This window comes from Emydura macquarii, unplaced genomic scaffold (genome assembly GCF_026122565.2).
Source record: "Emydura macquarii macquarii isolate MOO-44397 ecotype Brisbane River unplaced genomic scaffold, CSIRO-AGI_Emac_v2 contig_968, whole genome shotgun sequence".
Taxonomy (NCBI): Eukaryota; Metazoa; Chordata; order Testudines; family Chelidae; genus Emydura; species Emydura macquarii.
Genome location: NW_027131105.1, coordinates 10,025,923 through 10,046,626, shown reverse-complemented (window position 1 = coordinate 10,046,626; position 20,704 = coordinate 10,025,923). Strand labels below are relative to the sequence as shown.

General features: G+C 43.6%; 1 protein-coding gene across 1 annotated transcript in view; it reads right to left on the bottom strand.

Moving 5' to 3' along the window:
- CACNA2D3 (calcium voltage-gated channel auxiliary subunit alpha2delta 3) overlaps positions 1-20,704 on the bottom strand; it is a 665,237-nt gene that overhangs the window by 316,452 nt on the left and 328,081 nt on the right. Inside the window, exon 11 of the mRNA XM_067544184.1 lies at positions 6,416-6,529. Coding sequence (XP_067400285.1) covers positions 6,416-6,529 — 114 coding nt within the window. The remainder of the gene's footprint in view (positions 1-6,415; positions 6,530-20,704) is intronic.

The following is a 20,704-nucleotide window of genomic DNA, read 5'->3' as shown; positions in this document are numbered from 1 at the left end:
CCATACATGGTCATTGGAAATGCCATGGCACTTTAGCAAAATTAACTAGTTGCTATGTTTCATCTCAGGGAAAGCTGCTTTGAATTCTTGCCAAAAGAAAAGTACTGGGATTGTATTACTTATGAACAGAGAACTATTGTCATCAGTGACTTGCTGAGGCAAACCTGAAGGATTTTTTGTTTGTTTGTTTTCTTGAAAAATAGTTTTCCACACAATGATTTTCTTTTTATACATTAAGTTTTACTAGTGTATGTAGTTGATCAATAATTTGCATTGTTTCCCACAGTGCATTTTAATATAGTAGTGGGAGAAACGACAAATAATAAATGCATGTGTCTAATTCACTTGCCGCTTCAACTGTTATACAAAATAAATCCTTGGGAACCAGAGCAGATGTGTTTTGGAATAGGCACTGCTTTCAGTAAAAAGGCGTAACAGCAAACACTATCATTGGTATTATCCTTTTTAAGAATAATTTTCAGTTGCATGTTGGAAAGCTGTTCTTTGGTATGAGAATATTAAATGCTCAGTGGAGCTGGATACATTTAGTTATTTTGGTCAGTGTGCTGTTAAGATCTGTTGTAATGAAGTGGAGGAACCTGAAAACAGTGAAGGTAGTTTGTATGAATATGAGAAAACTACGTAACTTAGTGTAAAACTCATTTATAGTGTAAACTTTCAGTTTTTTAAAATGTTAAGATTCCATCTAGGATTGATAAAAAAGTAAATAAATAAAGACATTAACTCCAATGCCTCATCCGTTCAAACAAAACATGGTATTTAAATAGCATCTACCATATTTACACACTCAAGATGAGAAAGTATCAAAAGTTTGGGTGGGTTCGTTGGATTTTTTTTATTTTTTGGGTAGTGGTGTTTTTGTATAAAACAAAAAAGGAAAAAAATATTCTCACAAGTAGAAGCAATCCAGAAGTTAGTTCAGAATAGCCTTTCCATGGTAATAATCTTCAGATGATGCACAAAACTAGTTTAACCTCCCCAAACGAACAACATTGATTTCATGCCAGCTGCTCTCATGGATTAAGTTGGAACCAGAGCATTCAAAGGTTCTGAATTTTATCCAGTAGAATGTATGTATTTTTACTTAAAGCATTATCAGTAAGAAGCAGATTTTCAACCAATTACCAGATGGAATATTTCTGTGATGATTATTAATAAAGTGCTCTTATCAATGATTACACAGATCTAAAAATATTTATCTTTTGCCCCAGGTAAGGAAATGTGCAATTTGAAAATAAAGGAGAAAAAGTGAACATTTATTTATATGACAAAAATGGTTTTTTTTATTCTCATCATTAAAAAAAAAAGATTTTTATTCACAAATTGGCAAAGAATCCTATGAAGAGGTTTGTCACTCATGTTTATTGAATCTGTCCCACTCTATATGTGACAAGATGTAGCAGCTGCCACTAAATATGGCATATTGTCATCATTTAACATTATTAGTGTATAGAAAAAATATCTAAAATAGTCCTTATTCCACAAGGTAATTAAGGTAGACACATGCTTAAGTCCCTTTCTAAATTAGGGCCATAAGCATTTTCTTTGTGCCCATCACTGTCCATCACAGCATCTAAGTGACAAATAAGATGTAAATGCTAGGAAAGATGAGAAGGTGGGATAGAAAGTAGAACAAAAAAAAAAAAAAGGAGCAAAATTGCAGCTCAATCTGAACACATACCTTACAAATATCAAGATGATCTTAGCAATCTTGTAAAGTAGCACAGACAAGGTTTTCATACAAATGACTGAATATATCGGTGTGACAATTCTTAAGCAACATGTACTAAGCTAAATACGTGCAAAACTTAAGCAAACATTGCAAACTGGATTTTAGAGTTTGCGGGGAATTAGACAATTTCAAAATTTCTTCCATGCTGAACATAGAAAACCAAAAATTGTGAAGTTTCGCTCGAGGAAGCAACTGAAGGAGGGTACGTCCTTGGCTTTTGGGGTCCCAGTACTGAGCAGAAGACAGTCTGGTTCATCAGACAGAGAAAGTTTCATCTCGCACTGGGATATATCAGTGCAGAGGGCATTGGTGCTAAAATGCTTGTACCAACAGAGACACAGACCTGATAGCAGGGTCCATCGGTGCCTGGCGTATCTTCGGCAGTACTGATGTTGATGACCATACCAACAGAGCCTTCCCCAGGGCAGATCTTCTATGTTCCTTAAGCCCCCATGGTACCAGTGTTTCTTTGCCAGTGCCCATTGGGTCTTTAGGCATTCTGACTTGCCCGGAGATTCAAGTACCACGTGTGTCCTACATACCAGATCTAGCTGGCTTCAGTGCTGTCAGTACTGATGATACTGCCTGAGCCAGAAATTGTTTCCATATCAATCAGGGCTCGTTATGGGAACTCATGGACCTTCTCTTAGAGGCCTTGAATAAGTGGCTTAGAGGCCACTCTCTAAGCCCACCTCCCTTCGAAATAGCAGGTTCTGGTAAGGGTTTCCACCGGGGGAGGTTGGATGGCTGACTCCATGAGGAGTTTGAGCCTCAGTTCTCTGTCCTTCCTAGATCTGGGCTTCAGTTGCTGACACAAAACACACGACTGTGGAATGTGTTTCTTTCCCAGGCAGCAAACGCACTGAGAGTGGCCGTCACTGAGGCACTTTCTGAAGCCCGAGGAGCCAGGCATATTCTTGTCCTGGGGGGGTCTCCCCCACTCACAGGAAGTTGATGAAGGACAAAGTCCTTCTCTTTTCCTCTTTAATATTCCATGGCCAGACAGTTCTCGCACCATCTCTAGACAGGGGCAGTAGAGAAGGAACTGAGGAGGGATTGCCCATGCACACTGACTAGCCTCATGGTAGGTGGGAAGCAACACATGCACGGACAGGATGAAGTGCTACCAAAAATCTCTGATCAGCAGCGCAGGGACACAGACACACCTACAGTGGAGCACCCATAGGGACACTACTCGAAGAAGAAACAATGTTTTTGAACATGTACCCCATTAAGTACTAAGGAAAAAATACTGCTCTGTAGCAGTGTATTCTCTTCTACAGGGCTCCTGCTAGACATGCTGGGCCTTGGGGGGGTGGGGAGGGTATTAGGGAGAAGAAAGTTCCTTACAGCACTTTTGCAAAGTGCATCCTGATGTAAAGCATATGTGGCAGTAAAAAGTGGCCCAGACATACTCCTCCTTCTGCAGACAATGGCTGCTTGGAAATGTAGTGCAAGGGCTTGCAAGGATAACCAGCTTTCTTGACTGTTACAGAGAGATCGTCCCATGCCACTTGTATAGGAGGGAAAGAGGCTCCCTATGCCCTCTCTCATTTCTCACAAACAAGTTCAACACATAGCAGGATTTAGTCATAACCCTCTGATTTAAGAAAACAGAGTCTCAGCAAAGAACACATGCTTCTAGCAGAGCCCTTAGATCTCCTTTACGTACTAGCATTTGCTAGATACATCTAAAAGCTATCAGAAAACACTAGAAGAAAAAAGAAACAAGCCATGCACTGGATAATATGGAAGTTCATAGCTCTGGGAGGAAAAGCTTTTCATCACAAGATATACTTTGTAAAATGGCACCATTACATTTCCTTACTATTTCTAAGCATCTGACATGGCTTTTTTTAAAAACTTTGACAATGCAAACTGAAAATAGCTCTATCTATTATATCCACACTAGAGATAAGAAAAGATTGGGGGAAAAAGATAACAAATACTAATTCATATTCAAAAGGTAACTTAGCGCCAACTGTATTCCTCACCTTCTGTGTTTGCTCAAGCAGCTAAGTTTTATTAAGGTTGATACTTGCAAAAAAGCAAATTTAAATTTAAATGCTCAACTATTCACTGCAAGCAAATTTTAAACTATATATATATATATAACTGTAATATTTACAACTAGTACTATGTTGGTTAGTCTCATAAATCATCCAATCCGGGAAGAGAAACATCACTACATGACTTAATTCACTAAACAATACAGCATGAATTTTGACGTTCATAGATCAAGTATTCACAAGAAACTCTTCACAGGCCATTAATGGAGGGAAAAAACTGTACACCAACATCTATGAATAATTCTGAATAAGGAATAAAAGTGAAGATTTTGCTATCTTCTTGTAAACACTTTGTAATCTGATGAGGCAACAATTGAAAAATAAATCATACATTTCAAATTAACCCAGCATAATCACATCCATGTTATAGTCTGCTACTTTATCTCAACGCACAATTATAACAAAGTGAATATTGGGGTAGTCACAAATATTTGTTTACATATTTCAAACAACCATTTCTGTACAAGTTTAAATACAGACATATTTAAATACAGGCATTTGTACAAGTTTGCCGGCTGGTATGTTTATGGAAACAAGTATTTTAAAGCAAATGTTCAAGAGAATACATGGAAAGTGAATTTAGAATTCATAAGCAAGGTTATTTGCCACAGAAGCCCATTTCTAAGAGAAACACTGATCCAATTAAGGAGCACAAATATATCCTATGATAAACCTAATAAAAAACAGCTAAAATTTTTACTACTCGAACTTCTGGCAAACAAGTTAATGTACAAGTATTGTATTGTTCCCAGAATTATTTGGTGAATAATTTCAATTGACAGATATATTCAAGAAAATCACAATTTGCTTGTGGTTAAATTTGTGAACAGAAAAATAGTTGAAAATCTTGCCATTGAATACATTATTCATTATTAATTCTTTGCCCTGCTTTAGCAATAAAAACAGAGGTCAGATGGAAAAAAAAACTCTTATTCTTACATAACTAATAACATAATACATTAAAAATTAGCTTGACCAAATTCAATCTGTGGCCTGCAGGCTGCCTGTGGGCTGCTTGTGGCCCAATCAACACACAGCTGCGGCCCATGTGACATCCTCAGGGCCATACATAATACACAGAGCACTTCATAAATGGTCCATAACGGTAAATAGGTTGAGAACCACTGGTCTAGACTAATCACTGATAGGGACATTGCCATATGAAGCAGCAAGGTGACTAGGGTCAAAAATCAGTCCCAAGCAATTAACAAATATTGTCTTTTTCATTATTTCCACTGAGCAAAGATTAGCTCCTCTTCTCAGGAAGAATATTACTGATCTCCCTACACTATGCAAATGAAATCTCATGTCTGCATTCTTAAACAGATATCATACCTCTCAATGGGTACTTGCAAAGGCACAAGTGATGAACTTTGTTCTCTGTGGGAGAGGGGTGGGGTTACAAAAGCAGTAAGCAAGGTCTCTGAAGATGGGAATAGGACTTCAGATGCTATTATAGTCACTAATGGATATTCTCTGAATGAAAAGCTCTTAACCAGTGGGAAATGGCAAAGATGTGTGTCATTTTTCCCTACATGAAAAAACAGTAATCAACATAACATTTCTAAGACTGTGTGTAGAACAGAAACAGTAAGACAGTCACATACTCTTCCATTCTCTCTCACTCCCCAATTGTTAATAAACGAGGTTTAGTTCATGTAAACAGGAAAATTAGTTCAGAAAATAAATGCAATTTAATAAGCAAAAGAAACTTGACTAAAATTCACATGTCAAAACATATTCAGATTTGTTAGGTATTATTCCACACACTGTTGAAACCCCATATTTAATTTCCATATTAATCACAGTATTCAGAGCTAATATGTTACTTACTGTGCTCAGACAACACAGGAGACATAACACAACAGTCAATGTCTTAAAAAATCCCCCTTAACAAACACATGGTTGTTCTATAGGATAGCAAGACTCAAAAACAAACTGCAGGAGAAAAGAAAAGTACTTAACTTTGGAATGCAATGTATATAAGATTCTTTTTCAACTAGGAACTGCAAGAGGTTGTTGTACCATGCAATACCAAGAATATATTAATTGACAGGCTAGCTACGTTTGGCCAAATTTCCTCACCAATGTGTATAGCACAAAATAGATATTTTAACTAGATCTATTGTCAATTGCTAATTCTGTTCCCCACTCTGCCACACACAAAATATAATTAAGGGCCATATTGTCTATTCTATCCATATAGTATCACTTGCCCAACGTGAGCCACAATACACATCTTCTCTGGCTCCTAAAAGCAGCACTAAATCACTGTATTATTTATAAACATTTCAGGAGAAAGTGAAGAGAACATTTCCACTTTTAACAATTTCTCTTTGGGGAAACATTTTATAATAATAAAAACATACCCCAGAGGAATGATTTCCTTACAATGTTGTTATCCAGAGAAGGTCATTAATACAGTGAAAGACTACCTCCATCCCTGGACAATATCAGATAAATATCTTTTTTGTCATTAGAGAAACATCCATCTATTTAAAAAGACCTTTAGGTAACTTTTCATTAAACATACATTTATCGTGGATAAAGAACATTCGGTTTTTCCATCAAACAGTGTATGTACTGTACTTACCTTCCTGTCAGGCCAGTTATACTTTGCAAATATTGTATCATACGTGTCCACAGCACCATCAGTTATCAGCATTATGGCTTGGCTGCAAATACTCCCTTGTCCTGTGTGATTGAACTGTGAAAAGAAACAGTCATTTAAGTAACAGGCATTTCTGTTAGATAAGTGCGTAGATCCTGTAGAGAAGCTCCATTGCACCCAGTGAAATAGGTGAAAGAAACTTTTACATCATTTTTTTAATGTTTTATTATATATGGGATTCAATATTAATCTATTGCATTATACTTTGGTATTTATATAATAAAAGAGGTACCATTTATTATTGTGTATTCGCTGAGAGCGGAATAAGCAACCTAATCAATTAGAAGATATACATTTATAAATACAGCATTCCTCCTACCCCCACAAAAAACAACCCACTAAATGAAAAGCACATATGGAACCAAATCCTCCCACTGGATAGGTGATGTGTACTGTGGACTATCTGAGGGGGTGGGTTTTTCTTTGGTTTTTTTTTTTAGCCTTGCAATCATTTCATGACATACCTTATCTATAAGGTATATGTAGCCGCCAGGAGGTGTAGCCTCCCTCAGAGATTGATAGAGAGGAAGGGCCAAACCCCCTCTGGAGGGCGGAACCCGGAAGTCCACCCCCAGCTGACTGAAAGTGAAGAGGTGTGACAGGAAGGGGAAGTATAAAGGGCGGGCTTCCAACTCAGTGAAGGGAGAGCAGCTGAGGGAGAAGGACATCTCTCACTGGGTGCTAGGACCAAAGCCTGAACGCTACCCTGAAAAAGAAGTGGCCAGAGCTGCCCATCAGCTGGAGCCCCAAGGATCTGCTGGAGCTGCCTGAGCCCGGTGTACCTGAGGAAGTACCCAGGCCCTGTGACCTGGAGGAGCTGAAAGAGATCCATAATCCCTGGGAACCAGAGGAGATACCTGGCCCTTGGAACCTGGAGAAGCTGCCATCTGCTGACAACCCTGAGAAGCTGCCAGACCTGCCACTGATCGATGAGGCTGAGGGGTTGTGGAACCTCCCCTGGAAGAGTATCCCGAGGAGACTGAAGGTGACCCGGAGAACAAAGTACTCCAGGGAATGGGGGGAAGGAAGGAGCCCAGGGAAGCTAAACAACAGTCCGGTTGTGTTGTGTCCTGTAGCCAAGTCAGCGTGTTTTGCCTAGAGCCCCGGTTTGCTCGCCCTACCCAGGCTAGAGACTATTTGCCAGGCTGGCCCGCCCCGCCTGAGGGGCCCCAGACTACTGGATTGCCCCACCAGAGGATTGAGGCCAGAGTTTTAAGATCGCCCGACTACGCCAGAAAGGCCAAGAAAACAAGATTACTTACGAATAACTGATGTTGTTCAAGATGTGCTGGTCATGTCCATTCCACTATAGGTGTGTGCACGCCTCCGTGCACGGTTACCCAGAACTTTTTCCCCTTTCCGGTGCCCCCTGGAGCCCCGCGCACATGCCGCGGTATATGAGGCGCTGCTAGCCCTACACCCCTTCAGTCCCTTCTTTCTGCCAACTCCGGCAGCGGGGATGGGGGATGGGTTGTAGAACAGACATGAGCAACACATCTCGAAGAACATCAGTTACTGGTAAGTAACCTTGTTTTCTTCTTCGAGTACTTGCTCATGTCCATTCCACTATATGTGCCTAACAGGCAATACCTTTGGAAGTGGTTCAGAGTTACTGGTCAACTGCCCTCAACATCACTCTGCCAAATCCCACATCCTCTCTCGTCTTCTGGACAATGGCATAATGGGACGTGAAGGTATGCACGACGACCAGGTGGCGGCTTTGCAGATGTCCTGCAGGGGCACTCTCTCCAGGAAGGCTGTAGACGAGGCTTGAGCTCTGGTTGAGTGCACTGTGATGGTTCTCGGAAGCGACACCCTTGCCTGCTTGTAGCAGAACTTGATGCATGATGTAATCCATGAGGAGATGCGCTGGGTAGAGACAGGTGAGCCTTTTATCCGGTCAGTCACTGCGATGAAGAGCTGTGTCGATTTCCGGAACAGCTTTGTACGCTCAATGTACGCTCAAGGCCAGGGCTCGTCTCACATCCAGCGAATGCCATCTTCTTCCTCCAAACCGTGCAGTTTGGGAAAAAACACGGGGAGAAAAATATCTTGATTACAATGAAATTGGGAAACCACCTTGGGCAGGAAGGCTGGATGTGGCCTCAACTGCACCTTATCCTTATAGAATACTGTATAAGGGGGCTCCGAGGTTAAGGCCCTAATCTCAGAGACCCTCCTAGCTGAGGTAATGGCCACCAGGAAGGCTACCTTCCATGAAAGCATGAGCAGATGGCATGAAGCTATGGTTTCAAAGGAGGGCCCCATGAGTCTCAGGAGGACCAGGTTGAGATCCCAGAGAGGCACTGGGTCGCGGACCTGCAGATAAAGCCTCTCCATCCCCTTGAGGAACCTGACCGACATAGGATGGGAGAATAGCGATCTCCCCTCTAGTGGCTGATGGAAGGCTGAAATGGCCGACAGCCGAACCTTCAGCACCAGACCCTGGAGCTTTAGCTGGAGCAGATACTCCAGGATCGCCTGCATAGGCGAGAGGCTGGGCAGAATACCCCGGGACTCCGCCCAACAGTAAACTGTCTCCACTTAACCCGATACACGACCTGTGTAGAAGGTTTCCTGCTGCCGAGCAGGACTTGTTGGACCTGCACCGAGCAGGCTCTCTCTCCCTCCATCAACCACAGAGCTTCCAGGCCGTGAGGTATAGGGAGTCCAGGTCCGGGTGCAACAGGCGATCATGGTCCTGGGATAGAAGGTCATGCCGCCTCAGGAGCTCCATGGGTGGGGTGATGGAAAGGTCCAGCAGCATGCTGAACCAGTGCTGTCTCAGCCAGGCTGGAGTGATGAGTTTAATGTCTGCTCTGTCCCTCTTTATTTTTAGCAGGAGCTTGAGCAGGAGTGGAATGGGCAGGAACGCATATATGAGGGTCCCCGTCCAGTTAATGGAGGAATGCATTGGAAATCAACCTGGTCTCGCAAACAGGTCCAGTTGGGGAACTCCACACTTCCGGAAGATCACGGCCGCCACCTCTGGGTGTAGTGACCAGTCATGGCGGGGTACAAACGACCTGCTGAAGTGATCCACCTCATCGTTCCTCACTCCCGGGAGGTGAGAGGCCGTCAGGTGTAAATAGTGCCTCACGGCAAGGTCCCACAGACGGATAGCTTCCTTGCAGAGAGCTGAGGGGCACACCCCCCCCTCGCCTGTTTATGTAAAACATGCGGTGTTGTCCCTCAGTACCTGCACCACTCTGCCTGTCAGGAATCGGAGGAACACCTTGTATGCTACGCGAATGGCCCTCAGCTCCTTCACGTTCATGTGCAGGTGCCTCTCCTCCCCCAACCAGAGCCCGAGTGCCTAGGTTGGCGCTGATGTGGGCTCCCCATCCTATGTCCGAAGCATCGGAAATTAGGGTAACCGATGGGACCGGTTCCCTGAATGGAATGCCCTTCATCACTGCCATGGGAGTCTGCCACCAGTTTAGGGAGGTTAAGACGGGTAGGGGAAGTGTGACCACCCGGTCCAATGGGTGTCTGCTTGGAACATATACTGAGGCCAACCATGCCTGGAGCGGTCTAAGCCTCAGGCGAGCTAGTCTCACTACATATGTACAGGCCTCCATGTGGCCTAACAGCTGTAGGAAGTGCCTGGCTGTTGTCGTGGGGCATCAGTGCAGCTGGGAGATGATAGAGACCATTGCCTTGAAACGTGGCTGAGGCAGGAAGGCTCTGGCCTGGGAAGCATCCAGGATAGCCCCAATGAATTCTATGCATTGCACTGGGGTCAATGTGGACTTCTGTTTGTTTACGAGTAGCCACAACCTGTGGCACAGAGAGCAAGTGAGGATCTCACTGTCCAGCAGCTGAGACCTGGACCTGCTTCTGATCAGCCAATCACCAAGGTAAGGTAAAATTTGCACACCTTTTCATCTCAGTTGGGCAGCCACTACTGCCATGCACTTCGTAAATACCCTAGGAGCTGAAGATAGGCCAAAAGGCAGGGCTGTAAACTGATAGTGGAACCCAGCCACCATGAAGCGAAGGAAACACTTGTGGCTGGGGAGGATAGACACATGAAAATATGTGTCCTTGAGATCGAGGGTGACACACCAGTCTCCTGGATCCAGGAAGGGATTATGGAAGCTATGGAGACCATGCGAAATCTGAGCCATTTGACATATTTGTTTAGACGACGCAGATCTAATATGGGTCTCAGACCCCCCCTTTGCCTTGGGGATCAGGAAGTACCTCAAATAGAACCTTTTCCCCCTTTTGCCTTGAGGGACCTCCCAAACTGAGAAGGATGTCCACCTCCTGTAAGAGGAGTTGCTCGTGAGAGGTTCCCTGAAGAGGGACAGAGGGGGATGGTTGTGGGGGGGGGGGTAGATATAAACTGCGGGGCGTAGCCCCCCGAGACTATCCAAGGACCCAATGGTCCGAATTGATTTTTGCCAATTCAGGGTAGAAGGGCCTCAACCTGTTTAGGAAGAGATGGGACAGATCCAGGAGAGCAGTCGGGGTGCCACCCTCAGGTGCACAATCAGAATTGACTCCTTTGATTGCCTGACCTCCTGTGGGGCCCTTGCTGCGGAGCTGAGGACGAGCTAGGGGGCTGATTTCTTCTTCTAAACCCCCTATTTCTATCCCTATGCCTATAGGGTTGGAACAGCCTGGGCTGCGGCCTTGGTTGCTGCTGTGCCTGGGGACGTGACTGACGCCTGGAAAACTGGGGCATGTAAAGACCCAGGGAGCGAAGCGTGGCCCTGGAATCCTTCAGACCGTGCAACTTTGCATTGGTCTGGTCTGAGAGTAGGGCCAACCCATCAAAGGGGAAGTCCTGGATAGACTGTTGCACCTCTTAGGACAGGCCCGAGGATTGCAGCCACGAGCACCTTCACATACAGATGACGGAGGCTATGGTCCTGCCCACCAAGTCAGCAGCATCACAGGATGTCTGGAACACTGCTCTAGCTACCACAGTTCCCTCCTCCACGATAGTATTAAAGTCTGCAGCCTGGTCCTGGAGAAGGGCCTCGGTGAATCACCTGAGGGAGTTCCATAGGTTAAAATTATATCTGCCCAGGAGGGCCTGATGGTTAGGAATCCTAAACAGAAGGCTTGCTGTGGAATAAATCTTTCTCCCAAACAAGTCCAGTTTCTTATTGTCCTTGTTCTTGGGAGTCGACCCTGGCTGACCTTGCCTGTCTCGCTGGTTAGCCATGTCTACTACCAGGGTTCCCGGGGCAGGGTGTGTGAACAAATACTCAAACCACTTGGCCAGGACATATTTCTTCTCAGCCACCTTTGACATAGGGGTGACCAAGGAAGGTGTTTGCCACAGGGCCTTCACAATCTTAAGGACCCCTTGGTGGACTGGGAGGGCCACTCGTGCTGGGGCTATATGAGGCCTCTTTTAGCTCCTCCACCTCCAGTCACAGGCTGGAGGCCACCCTCTTGAGCAGCTCCTGGTGTGCCCTGAAATCCTCCAATGTGATCCAGAGTGATCCCAAGAGACTGCCTCGTCAAGTGAGGAGGAAGAGGTCTGCAGAGGTGCAGCCTGCGGGTGTGCCCCATCCTGGCAAAGGGTAGTACCCGCTGAGGTTCCCTCCAGGGGGTCCAACTCTTCGTCCAAGGAATGGTGTCGATGGGCCTTCTCCTTTGCTGGAGGCACAGACTGCACCCCTGACGATTTAATGGATTGGGGCCCCGGCCCCATCTGGATACCCTATGGGGTCCAATAAGGCCATTGTTGCGGCCATTGTCCCTGGGCCCAACCCAGGGCTAACTGCGCCACAGGCTCTGATGCTTTGTGGGGGCGTTGACTCGCCCGACGACTGTCCCCCCTGGGAGACCCCGAAGCATCGTCGGCATCAGACCTGGACCGGCGGTGCCATGTTCATCTTCAGTCCCGGGCACCCTTCCGAACTGGGAACCGCCCTCTCGACGCCTCCGACCTGGAGAATGATGAGGACTGCCTCCATCGCTGCGAGTGGTGCCGAAAAGTGGGGGCACGTTCCAAAGAGCTAGAAGTATCGGAGCGTCGTCTCGATACCGATGATTTCCGCTGCCTCTTGTCCTGCGGCTCTGCAGACACTCTCGGTGACCAAGGTCGGCGCCATCCTGAACTCTTCGGTACCGAACCAGACTCCGGCGACCGGGTTCTGTGCCGCAAACTCTGCGGTGCCGGGTCCTCCACCAGTGACTGGGTTCTGCGCCATCTGGGTACGGGCGAACTCCTCTGTGCCGGGGATCTGGAGCGGGAGCTGTCTGAGCACCGCCTGGCAAACCTCGACCGGTGCCACCTCCTGGCATGCGCTGCCTCCAGTGCCGGAGAGCGACATCGGCACTGAGAGGGAGACTCCACGTCCCGTGCTGGGGCAGGTCGGCTTGACGACGCCAACCTGGAGCGACTACATGGGGAGTAGTCTGCTCTACCCGGAGAAGTCTCGACGGGCCGGGTCACGGCAGAGGTCTCCCTGCTGCCTGAAAAGCCTCCAGTGTCGATGGCCTGAAAAGCCTCCAGTGTCGATGGCATCGACAGGGGCTCTCCCACTCCCAGGAGTCAAGGGAGGCTCCCTGACCGGACCCTGCCCATGCCGACGGCACAGGGGAGTGTCCACACTCCGTGCATTGCCTCTTTCTCCTCAGTGCCGGTGATGTTGCGTGGTGCCAAGTGGAGGGCAGCGCTGATGGTGCACTCTGTACTGAAGTCACACTCGGTACCAAGGCAGAGCGGGTCAACTTAGATGCTGGGCAGAGCGCTGCCTCCATCAACAGGGCTTTCAACCAGATTTCTCGGTCCTTTTGTGTACTCGGTTTGAAAGCCCTGCAGATCTTGCACTTGTCTTTTCTGTGGGCTTCCCCCAGGCACTTAAGGAGGCAGTCGTGGGGGTCTCTGAGCAGGAAGGCTTTCCCGCTGGAGGCACACAACTTGAAGCCCAGCAACCGGGGCATGGTCCAGCTGCGCGAAGTCCCCGCAAGGATTGCCTAATCTCTTACTATACTTAACAACACTTAACAACTATTTAACTAAATAAAACCAAACTTAAAATACCAAACAAGTCTCTTGAACAAGGGGAATAATACTTGCTGTGAGCAAGGCTAGTTCCAGGAATCGTCATGGGTGGAAAGAAGGAACTGAGGAGGCATAGGGCCGGCAGCGCCTCATATACCACGGCATGTGCGAGGGGTTCCAGGGGCGCTGGAGTCAGCCCTACGGGATCTGCTAAGGGGAAAAAAGTTCTGGGTAACCGTGCATGGAGACGTGCACACACTTATAGTGGAATGGACATGAGCAAGCACTCGAAGAAGAGCTGCTAATTTCCCTCTCTAATTTAAGCCTCCCTGCAGGACATAGCTGCCGGGAGGTGTGGCCTCCCTTGGAGATTGATGTGGGGGGAGGACCACCACCATCACCACACTGCACCAGGAAACATTTACAGTATACCATATATACACCACAGTAGACATGAGCTATTCAAGAAAAGATTGGGTTCCTTAAGGAATCTTTCCCATTAAGTTTTTATCTGGGGGAAAATTTAGTATTTATATATCTTGAAATTTATCAGGCTGTCATACAACTCCTGGTGGGTATCACATAATAACTGGAGCCTATTCTATTATACAGATACCAAAGTACAATACCATAGTATCTAAGTGCCTCACAATTATTAACCAATCTACCAACTGGAGTATTTTAGGAAGCAATATTATGCTAATTTTACAGATGAGGAACTGTGGCACAAACTCAGATAAATTAAGTCATTTGCCCAAAGTCATACAGGAAGTCAGTGACTGAACCAGGAATAGAAATCAGATCTCTTGAGTCTGAATCCAGTACACTCATGGGAGGGAGCCCACCACCAAGAAAATTGGAGATCAGTGTTGACAAAAGAGAGAAATGGACTCAGTGCAAATTAAGAAGTGATCTGATACTGAATTTTGCAAAACCAGACAAGAGAGACTGGAGGAAGTGAATACTCCAACACTGGAAAGAGAGAAACAATAATAATATAGAGAAAGAAATGACCGAGCACAGATTTGCTGGGCAACCAAAAACTTTATTCCAAGGAGGAGAATTTATGCAAATGAAAACTGAAAGCGCTAAAAGGGAGATTAGTGGTGTTGAACCACCTGTGAATATATTGATAGACGCAATGATATTGGATAAACATCAGCCACAAATGGAAGAAATATTGAAACATCTAAAGAAAGTACTGGAAATATGAATGATTTGTTGATTGAACATGTCAAAGACATTGAGCACAGACCAGTGCTACCAAGTACAAAGACCAGCAAAGACTGGCATATAGTACAAGCACTGAATGAAGTTCTCAAGGAAGCTGTAAAACAAATGTATATTAGTTAGTTGAATGATATAATTTATGCTACATCAACAGTAGCAGCTCGCCAGTTTCACCTCAAGCCAACTGAGGATTTGAACCACTAGAAAACCCCCTATAGTCAGAAAACCCCATGAAAACAAAGGTTAAACCAGAAGATTAAGCTTTTACATCAGACTATCACCCTGCTGAACAAATTTTAAAAAATCATTTGAATAGAAAATAGAAGCGAATGGCCTTGGAGATGAAATATGAGCTGAATGAAGTAACAATGCAAATAAACTGATCGTTGAGTCATAGGCATGAAAGATATTCAGTACGAAGCTCTCGGTATCAAAAGAAGAGACTCTTCACGAGATATCCTAAGAAAGATTCTTTGATCAGATCAACATTAAAAGAAGAATAGGAAAAGAGAGAGCCAATAAATAATGTGGAAGAATTTAAGTGCTAATGGAAGGAAATTTGGTCTCAGGACATACAACAAATCAGACAGCACATTGAATTAAAAATGTAAAACAAGATTTAAAAGCCATACAACAGAGGAATACACAGGAATGTCAAATAAATAGATGAGTGACTGAGAAGAATGAAAAATCAGAAAGCACCCAGACCAGATAGGGTGCATAGATTCTGCCTGAAATGCCTAACAACTCTCCATGATTGTTTACTTGAACAACTTAATAAATGTCCAAGATGGATGGTGACAAGGAGAACCATCTTCATGCAAAAAAAATAAATAAATAAAATAAAAGGAAGAAGGTCACAGTGATCCTGATCACGTTTGCCAGCTATGTGGAAACTTCTTAGTAGTTCTCAATGGAATGCTGCTTCGTAAACAAAAAGGCTGAACAGTACACACAAAAGGGACAAAGACCACCTCAGGATGAACAGGAGGATCACAGAAGATGCAAAACAGAAAAAAAAAAAGAAAACAAATTAGAAATGGTATGGATAGACTACCAAAAAGCCTGTAGCAATATCCCACAATAGTAGATCACAGAGACACTGAAAATGCACAAGGTTCATTTAAAGATCCTTTTCTTTCTGCAACAATATGTGGTTAGCAGAAACACCTGACTCTACTTGGAAGGAACTCTCCTTGCTGAGGTCCAAATTAAAAGATGAATCTTTCAAGGGGATTGCTTATCACCAATGCTGTTTGCAGTAGTGATGCTGCCACCGATATGGATGCTCTGAGAGATAAATTGTGGTTACCATATCAGCAAAGTGCAAAAACCAGTTAACCATTTTGTTATACATGGATGATTTTGAAACTATATGACTAGTCACATATGGAGATACAGAGACTGCTGAAATGTGTAGAAAAGTTTGTTGAAGATAAAAAGTTAAGGCTTGGCTAATCCTTTGTTGGTGACTATAAAGAAGGGCAAACTGGGAAGATCAGATGGCATTCAAATTAGTATCCAATATCTCAAGTTGGCCCTCACAAATACCTTGGAATTAGGAAACTGTTGAAGTTACAACATAAGGAAGTCAAAGAAGAAGTGAGGAAAGAATATTACAGACAAATAAGAACTACTGTAAAGACAAAACTCAACTCAAACAATTTCATCCTAACTATTAATATGTGTGCAATACCTGCAGTACAGTACACTGCCAGAGTGATCAAGCGGAATCAACAGAGAAAATATTTGACATCTAAATTAGAAAGATCCTGGTGATGGCATACAGTAATGAATATCATACAAGACATGGACAGGATGTACATCCGACTATGTGATGGAGAAAAATGCCTGATATCTACAGGGGAAGCAATTGACAATGAAGAGTATAACACTGAAATCAATGAGAAGTCAATCAGAGCAATAGATCATCTGATCATAGTAACAAGCAATAGCCAGGCATGCATCCCATCCCAAAAAGCATAGAAGAGAGGAGAAAGCAAATCACCAAAGACTCAAAATTTATATAGAAATCAATACATGAATAGTGATGGTGAAGGATTGTACCTCTTAGTGATTGAAGATTAACAAACTTATGGCTTGTAGAAGGGCATTTCAAAAGAGGCACAGAAAACCTCACTATGACAGCCCAAGAGCAGTCCTTAAGGCTTAATTATGACAAATAAAACTAACCAACAGAACTCCTCCCTGAACTGCAGAATGTGTTCCAAAAAGGAAGAGATGGGGGCATGTGCTGAGCGCCTGCAGGAACCTGGCTGGGAGAGAATATATGAACAGATGCAAATTAGGTTGCTAAGCGTCTGTATTGGAGTCTCTGTGGCAAGTTTTCATTTAAATGAACCATGTGGAATTACAACCACTGAACTGAAAGCACTCGAGAAGGAACACGCTAGGATTTTATGGGAGCTGGCAATTTTCACAGACTGAACACTACGTGCAAAAAGGTTGGACATAGTTGTTATAGAAAAGAAGACAAACAAGATCAGGTTAATTGATACTTTGGGTCTCCACCCTGAAGTCTCTGAAGGCTTTGTCTAACCTTGAGGTCACCCACTTGTGTTTTAGCTACTGAACAGATGGAATTTCTTTTTCCATCAGATGTTTACAGGTAAATTATTGATGAAGTAATAGAGCTGGAGGCACTGAGAAAATGGGATGTCCCGTTTGAGAATCTTTCTATTTACTTCAGTCGGCTTTGGATTGGTACCCAGATCCCCAAAGTATTGAAATTAAACCATAGTTCTTCCAAAATTACTGTAAATAGCTGTGGCATCTTGTAGTTCCAGTCCTTCTGTAGTTGCAATTTCAAGTCTCTAACTTGTGCTACTTCTCCAATCCCATCCAGTCTCTGAGTGAGAAAGGCGGCATTGCTTTCATTATGATGTCCTTAGATCTGACATTTTCACATATCCATAAAGTTACTTTGGCAAAAGGAGGATTCTTCACATGAACTATTCTTTTCAAATTATCTTAACTAAATTATAGAAAAAGGGGGCAAAGTATATTTGAATATCTAAAGAATGGTGGAGGTGGGATGTCTTTGTGTATTTATTTTAAAACATTACTATACTCTGTCTGCATCCACATTATTCTACATGATAATCTGCTGTTGAATATTTTGAAGAATGTGATTAAATTCAAACGCTTTGATGAGTAATATCTCTTCATATTTGTCTAAAACTTTATTGTTATTGAATAGCAAGAGTGATGAAAGTGTTTTCCATAATAATAACAATGACAAGGGCCTTATGATGAACTACAATTAACTCAGTGATTCATCAGTTAGCAGTGAAAATTTCAAAGCATCCTGACATTTAGAGCATTTGGTTGTGATTAAGTCTTTGAAATGTCACAGAATTTTAGTTAATTGGCTATGATTTTTTTTAAAGGTAATCACTGCAAAGATTGCATTCATCACCAAAAGAGATAATTGCAGTTGTCACATGATATAGTAGGTGCTAACTATTGTACCAAGCATGTCTGTATTCTTGCAGCAACTAATGAACACTGCATAAATCAATGGTTGGAAAGAACCTGGAAGTGGATTTAAATATGCTTTTCAAAGATATTTGTATCAACAACTTTAAGTCTTAACAAATGAGGCAAATACTGAAACTGAAATCCAGGTAATTGCAAGACAAAATTAACTAAGCTTAATTACTGTAACCTCTGAACCATCATAAAAACCGAGCCAGAATCTCAATAGAGTATTTGTGTGATACATAACTTTTGTGTGTGAGACATCCTTAACTAACCTGTAATATACAAGAACAGATTTCTACCACTTAAAGGTCACATACTGTAGATGAAATGAAAAATAGTTTAAAGTATCCTTTCAAGGGAGATTAAGTAGCAGCCTTCTGGACAAAGCTGTTTAAAAGCACTCTTGTAAGAGAATATATGTGTGAAGATGTATATATCAGACATATTTCTATGGTGTAAATACCTTCATTTTTATATTATAAATGGAGGAAGACATTATTCTATGTTGGTCAGATCTGAAGGTACATGTAGCATGTTCCATCACTGTCTTTCCAAAGATTCTCACTCACCATGGTTACAGCTCAGTGGGACACGATTTCACTTTATTCTCACTGCTATCTATTTACTTAACTAGGTTTTTAACTAGGTTTTATACTGCACTCAATGCCATATTATCTAAGTGCTGTATACCTTTTAATATAAATACCAGGAGCTCATGTTTTCTTGATCATTGGCTTCAATTTTTTTATATGGATTTGGAGGGCTAATCTATGATGTGTTTTGTGCACAGGATGGCTGATATTTACTGTAGTGCATCAAGTTTCTGATACTATATTCTGTGTCCACATTGGGGCTTTTTAATAAATACTAGTATTGTTCATTATTTCATACAGCTTTTCCTGTTGTCATGTTTGGCATGTTCTTTATCAGGGAATTAGTCCCATACTGTCTAGGTGAACATGCAGGCAGTGGAAAATAATTGCTTCAGCTTCCTGCCATTGAATCTTGTTATGCCTTTGTCTGCTAGATAAAAGAGCCCTCTACTATCAGAAATCAGCTCTCTATGAAGGTATTTATAACCCATGATCAACTCACCTCTTACAGTCTCATTTGAAAATCTAAATAGATTAAGTTTCTTAAACTGTTTACAGTAAAGCATATTTTCTAGCAAATTTGAAAATATTCTCAAAAAGTTAATTTTGAATTCATAACCATGAGTATTCACATTTGCTTTCTTAGCAAGTGTTGCTCATGTAAGGAAAATGTTAAGTTGCTTTTACTGACTCTCTTACGTAGTTAACGTGATACTCCATCCAGACAGAAGGAAGGTGAGAGCAGACCGCGGGCAAAAAGAGTTCAGGCTGGGACAAATGGTTCCTTGAGAGAAGGCTCACTAGGAATAAACTAGCCTTAGGAGAACTTTTAGGGTGAGGTTTCATGTAGTATAATTTTGGAATTACCTTATTGTTAAGAAACTAGCCCTTGGCATAAGAGCTGTTCCTCGGTAAAAGGGTGGTATCCTTAGATATAAGTGATCCCTGGGTGCTTGTATTTCATGTTAGAGCACCCCTCCCTGCCAATCAGCTCCCTGCCAGCCCCTGGACTTCAGAGAATAAGGGTGGCCTACAGCCACCTTTGCCTGACCCTCTTCAAGTCCAGTCTATACTGTTTTTGCCTTGCATAATTGCATTTGATACTCATGCTTTGCTTGAGATGCCTTACTGTAGTTTTGTGATAAGATAATTTACAATTTTTCAAGTGTTCATGCATGTGGGAATCTTGCTGAAGGAGGTAATTGCTCATGATTAGTTGCTGAAAGAGGTGAGCCCAATCCCTCAGGAGAAGCTTTGGCCTGACTTTTGCAGTGAAGGGAGTTGTAATCCCATTAGTTGGCTTGGGTTTTTGGCCATGGGACTCTCACCATGAGGTAATCACAATCGCAGGGTTCCCATACACTAACCTTAAATCTGTTTATTTCAATAAAAGTTGCAACCAATGGTTTAAACCAGAGGTCTTCAAACTGTGGGGGGTGCCCCTCTAGGGGAAGCGGAGGAACGTTCAGGGGGGTATGGCCAGGCCCCAGGCCAGGCCCCTCGGGAGATGGGGAGGGAGCACCATCCAGCCCTGCTCTGCCCTGAGCCCTGCTGGAGCTCAACTGCAGCCTCAGTACCCAGCCCCTGGCTCAGCCTCAGCCCTTGGTCATGGCATGTGCACACGGCCTTGGCGGCCAGCCCCCAGCTTGGCCCCCAGGGCCTTGGCTCACCTTGGCCCCCGGCCCTGACCACAGGCTCCCCATTGTGGCACTGCTCCCAGCTACAGCCCCCAGCCCCAATCGTGGCCCCAGTTGGAGAGAGGCGGGAGGGTGGGGGAAGGGCACAGACAGGGTTAAAGGGATATACAGGGGGAAAGTTTGGGGACCGCTGCTTTAAACCTAGAATACCTGTCAAGGTCTTAATTGGTTCAATTAAAAATTAAAATCTGGCAATGGCACCCATTTCTCTTTC